A 5028-nucleotide genomic window follows, 5' to 3' on the forward strand; every position below is an offset into this window, starting at 1 on the left:
ACACACACACACACACACACACACACACACCAACAGATACCAACACACACACTCTGTTTCTGCTGAAAATTGCAGAAGAAGAAACAACAACCTTCAGGAGCTCAACACCTCTGAAGGGTGAGGTCGACAGGAAGTTCAGCTCTTCAAGTGCAAAGAATTCATCAAATCATTAAAYGTGCTGTTCCTGATGAGTCTGTGTTTATTATTTATGACCCATCATATCGAAATGAGGATTAAGTCAAATTAGGTCAAAATGACCTAATGACATTTTCAGATTCCTGCTTTAAAAGCTGCATTTTGATACCTGGATCATCCTGATGTCATCAGCTTTTCCAGAGATAAGATTTATTTAGTCTTGTTTGTTATGATAAAACATCACTGTTTGGTCTGAAGCCTATTTTCTTGTAAATTTATTGAGTAATTTTTGATGTTAATATAAAGAGGGAACCTCAAATATTATTTGTATATTAAGATATCCCAGTTGGAAAGAAACAAAAACTTTGCTAGTTCACAGGGAAAATCTCAAAATATTAAGGTGTTTTTCCTCAAAATCAGTTTTTTTTGTTGCAAAAAAGTGCTTCAAATTTTTGTTTTATGATTATATTTCAGGCAGTTCATTCAAATGATACACTGATAAGGCTTTTATTCATTATATTTTGACAAAATGCAATTTTTGTTAACATTTCAGTCAAAACACTACAGTATATTTGCCTTTTTCTCCATATAAAACGTTTGGACTTAGTCCTCATTTCGATGTGACGGCTCACATTTTAATAAATTTATTAACGTTGTTCAGACTGTTTCCATCCAGCTCTGTGAACAGGAAGCTCTCAGAAACAGGACGGAGGAAAAGTTTCAGAGTAATGTTGGCTGCCTCTCCTCCTCCACACAGACTAATTCCTGCTCTGAGATTGATTGATGATTTCTATCAAATAATTGATTAATTGTTTAATCAGGTCCCCTAAGCTTTGCTGCCATCTCCGCCCCGCCGGTTATCTTGTTCGCTCAGCTTTTATCAGCTGAAGAAGAAGAAGTGGCACGGCGATTAAAACCCGGGAAGAGTCAGAGAGGGAGAGGAAGAGGGAGCTGGTCTTCATCATGTTGCAGCCCCGCCCTTTAATCTGACATGTGTAGAAAAAGTTCATCAACCTCCACACACTTAATCACCCTGCTTCCTCCTCTTTATCACTCCTCTTCTTCAGTTTTTACATTACAGGAAGAAAACACATCACTAATCATTCCTCAGCTTTAATTAGCTGTGTGTGTGTGTGTGTGTGTGTGTGTGTGTGTGTGTGTGTGTGTGTGTGTGTGTGTGTGTGTGCTAACTGTCGTCGTACAGAGTTCTCCTGGCTCACAGACGACACTGCGACACGTTTCTGTGTAAACAGGATTTTCTGGTTAAACTGGTTTTGTCTGCGTCTCGTCGAGGAGACGTGGACGTGTCCGGCCAATCAAACGGCTCGTTAATGACGGCGTTAAGCTCGGTGCTGTAATTAAACATGGCTGCACAGAAATGCTCAGGTCCTCTCTCTCTCCACCTCCAGCTGGTTTTACATCATCACCTGCCAATCACAGGAGAGGGGGTGAGAGTGTTCTGACATGTGTCTGTTAGCAAAACATCTCATGAACTATTGAACAGACTGATGAAACTCTCAGAAATCAACTCCTAGTAAAGTAAGTAAGTAAAGTTTTATTTATATAGCGCCTTTCACAGAAATAAATTCACAAGGTGCAGTACACTCAGGGGAGGGGGGAGGGGGCAGTTAAGAAACACCCATTCAAGAAGCCGTACAAGACAAACATGGGGGAACAGGTGAAACCGGTCATGCAGCAAACACAGTTGCACTACCTTTAACAACAGCTAGGTGTTGATCCACATCTAAATGTTAAGAGCCAACCTAATTCAAGATGGCCGCCACAGCCGACTGACCTCAGAAACAACAGGAATGTTATAAATAAGCCTTTTCTCTGTCGTGGTAGTATCAGAGTTATACCCAGTGGTGGGCACTAGTCCCCTAAAGCACAAAAGCACTAACTGCAGACTTAAAGTTCTCCTTTGTGCTTTAGGGGTTTTATTAATTTCTACAAAAGACGTGTGGATTCGTGCTTTCTAAAAATTTAGAATTGAGTAGCGCTAATCACAAATAAAGTTACAAGATCGATCGTCAATATTGTCTAAAATAAAGGAGTGCCGTCTATATCCACTACATTATGTAGCCACGTAATTCACTGAAGTCTCATCATTTCGTCAACATTGGAGGAAAGCCGTCTCATGTTAACATAATGGAGCTCTACAGTGTGGAAACAGCGCCCCCTCTGGCAGCATTGTGTTCACAGAGCTTTATACTCTGACAGACCATCATTCCCACAATTCTTTGTGTGGCAGGAAGCAGCTGGAGCTATTTTATGTACTTATCTGAGCTTTGGGAGGGTAGAGGGAGACATTAATTTATGACCCACACCTTCATCACCAACCTGCTGTTTCACGTCGTATTGAAGCTCACACGAAACAATTTAAATTCACGCTCTTATTTTGAAATGAACAGGTTCCTGTTTGTCCTGTAGCCTACCCAGAATACATCACTTCAGTTTTACAATAAACAGTTTAAAATTACTAATATATCTGCATGTTTTCTTACCATAAACATAGGAAAATGACCAAGAAATAGCAGAACTAGCAATCCACAACTAGTTTATTTCTTAACACCATGACTCAAAAGACTGTTTCAACAAATCACCTCCCCAAACTGCGACGGTATGAGCTAAAATGTGAAAGGAATTGATCGTTCCACTAGTGGGCAGTATTGTGCTGCTGACCTGTCTGTTGGTATCACTGGTATGCTTTCTGGTGAATGGAGACAGACTTGAGCMTTATGTTTAAGTTTTATGGAGCATATGTGCTTTGCAGACCTAAATAAATCAAACAGGGCTTTAGAAATTGCGCAACTAAATTTTGAATTAGCACTGCCCACCACTGGTTATACCCAGTACACACACTGAGCATGACAGATCTGTTTTAAACACTGTGAACTTCAGGAAAGTCACACTCATCTTCACTGAGAGCCACGAGACTGAAGGTTGTCAACGTTCCTGAGCACCGCTGACAAACACTAAGTGAGCTCTACCTGGTATACCTGCATARAAACACTGTTTGATACTTAACTGTTGCAAGCACTGAAAAATACGTGTACGGCTGACCACATGTGAAATAAATAAAACATAAATACYWCTAAAAGTAAGAGTTTTACTCACTGTTGAGTTGTGGTGAGTAGATGCCATCTTCAATTCTGAACTCTCTCACTTTCCTACGGGGAATTCCCACTGGTGGGGCGTTCCAGTTTAAATCTATAACTTGTAAGTGGGAAAATCCCACTTCCCTGAACAACTGAAACTCACAGCAAAAGTATCTGGCAGCTGATAATACCTACGTCTCTCCAGCTGCTTTTCCATCCTGTGCAGCTCCACCTGGTGGTGGGATGCCATCATTACACAGTAAAACAATCAACATGCATTATGGGAAATGTAGTTTATGGTCAATGCTGGTTGTAAAGTAGCATACACTTATAAAGACCCCCTCACACAYRAAGCGGGGGTCATATTGTTTCATACTGTTTTTATTYCCAGTGATTTTCGTCAACCGTATCACAGAAACAGCTGCACTGATCAACATGTAATTTGGCAGGACTGTAGATGAGTCTGACCTACACTGCTCCACGGTTTTAAGATAGACCCCATATTTGAGGAGGGGGCTCCATCTGAAAAGAAGGTGTCTGGACAAACAAAAATGCTTTTARCTCAAAAACTATTCAACATARRTCAGAATTTTTTGWTGTTTATCTCTAATGAAGGGCTGTCCATCAGGCCCACCAATGAGCCCCACAACATCCCCCAGACCCCCACCCAAAACAATAAACGTGTTGTATTGAGTTCTGAGTTCTTGTGCATTGATGCTTTGTCTGTGCGGGGGTCATATATAATACTGGTTTGCAGTATAGTTTAAAGACATAAATACATATCTGAAAATCTAGCGGGCCTCATAAAAAGCCATGGCAGGCCACATCTGGCCCACAAGCCTTGAGTTTGACACATGTGGCCCAGAGGAAACACCAGGAGGTGGTTTTAAATAAACACACATGTTGATCYTGACTTATTAGAAACTCAAAGTTTGATGGCTGACCTTCAGGAGACATGTCTGTTAACAGAGGAGCTGCAGGAGGAACCAATTGAGATGTAAGACCTATCACTGAGCCAACACACACACACACACACACACACACACACACACACACACACACACACCAGTAAAATATGCATTGTTTCTCACTGCACAAATCAACAAGCGTCTGACGAGCTGATGAGATTTTAAATGAGTCTTAATTTGTTAGGAATTATCTTTGCTGATGACAGCAGAGACAGAGACAGAGACAGAGACAGAGACAGAGACGAGACAGAGACAGAGACAGAGACGAGACAGAGACAGAGACAGAGACGAGACAGAGACAGAGACAGAGACAGAGACGAGACAGAGACAGAGACGAGACAGAGACAGAGACAGAGACAGAGACAGAGACAGACAGGAGGACAGGTACTCAGACGGTTTGTATGGGATATGCTGGTTCTGGTGCAGACTGACCTGTGACAGGCCCAGGTAGATGGAAACAGTCTCAGAGATGTAGAGGAAGCGTCCCTCCTTGTTTAGTGCAAATACAAAGCCATCCAGAGACTGAAACACAGAACAGACATAAAGAGGGTTAAAGTCACTGCAGGAAGTCTGCGCCTGCTGCAGGAAGTTAACAACAACAACAACACAATCTGTGTCGTTGCTTTACAACTCCAGTTTGACACGAGGAAATGTTTGATATGTGTGCAGACACCTGCCTCTGGTGGAGTTTATGTGACGATCACAGTCCAGGTCTGAACACACACACACACACACACACACACACACACACACACACACACACACACACACACACACGCACAGCTCAATTAGATCAGTGAGAGGGCAGCTGGAAGTGACGCCTGCTC

At 42.0% G+C, this 5028-nt stretch overlaps 1 protein-coding gene across 1 annotated transcript in view; it reads right to left on the reverse strand.

Moving 5' to 3' along the window:
• Window positions 1-4723, reverse strand: part of LOC106537152 (neuronal PAS domain-containing protein 3) — a gene marked incomplete at its 5' end in the record, with an annotated part of 18013 nt that extends 13290 nt beyond the window's left edge. The window contains 1 exon segment of the mRNA XM_014034525.1: window positions 4634-4723. Within this exon segment, the coding sequence (XP_013889979.1) occupies window positions 4634-4723 (90 nt within the window).
• Between the last annotated feature and the right edge of the window lie 305 nt (window positions 4724-5028).

The sequence above is a fragment of the Austrofundulus limnaeus genome, unplaced genomic scaffold (genome assembly GCF_001266775.1).
Source record: "Austrofundulus limnaeus strain Quisiro unplaced genomic scaffold, Austrofundulus_limnaeus-1.0 Scaffold2152, whole genome shotgun sequence".
NCBI classification, from domain to species: Eukaryota; Metazoa; Chordata; class Actinopteri; order Cyprinodontiformes; family Rivulidae; genus Austrofundulus; species Austrofundulus limnaeus.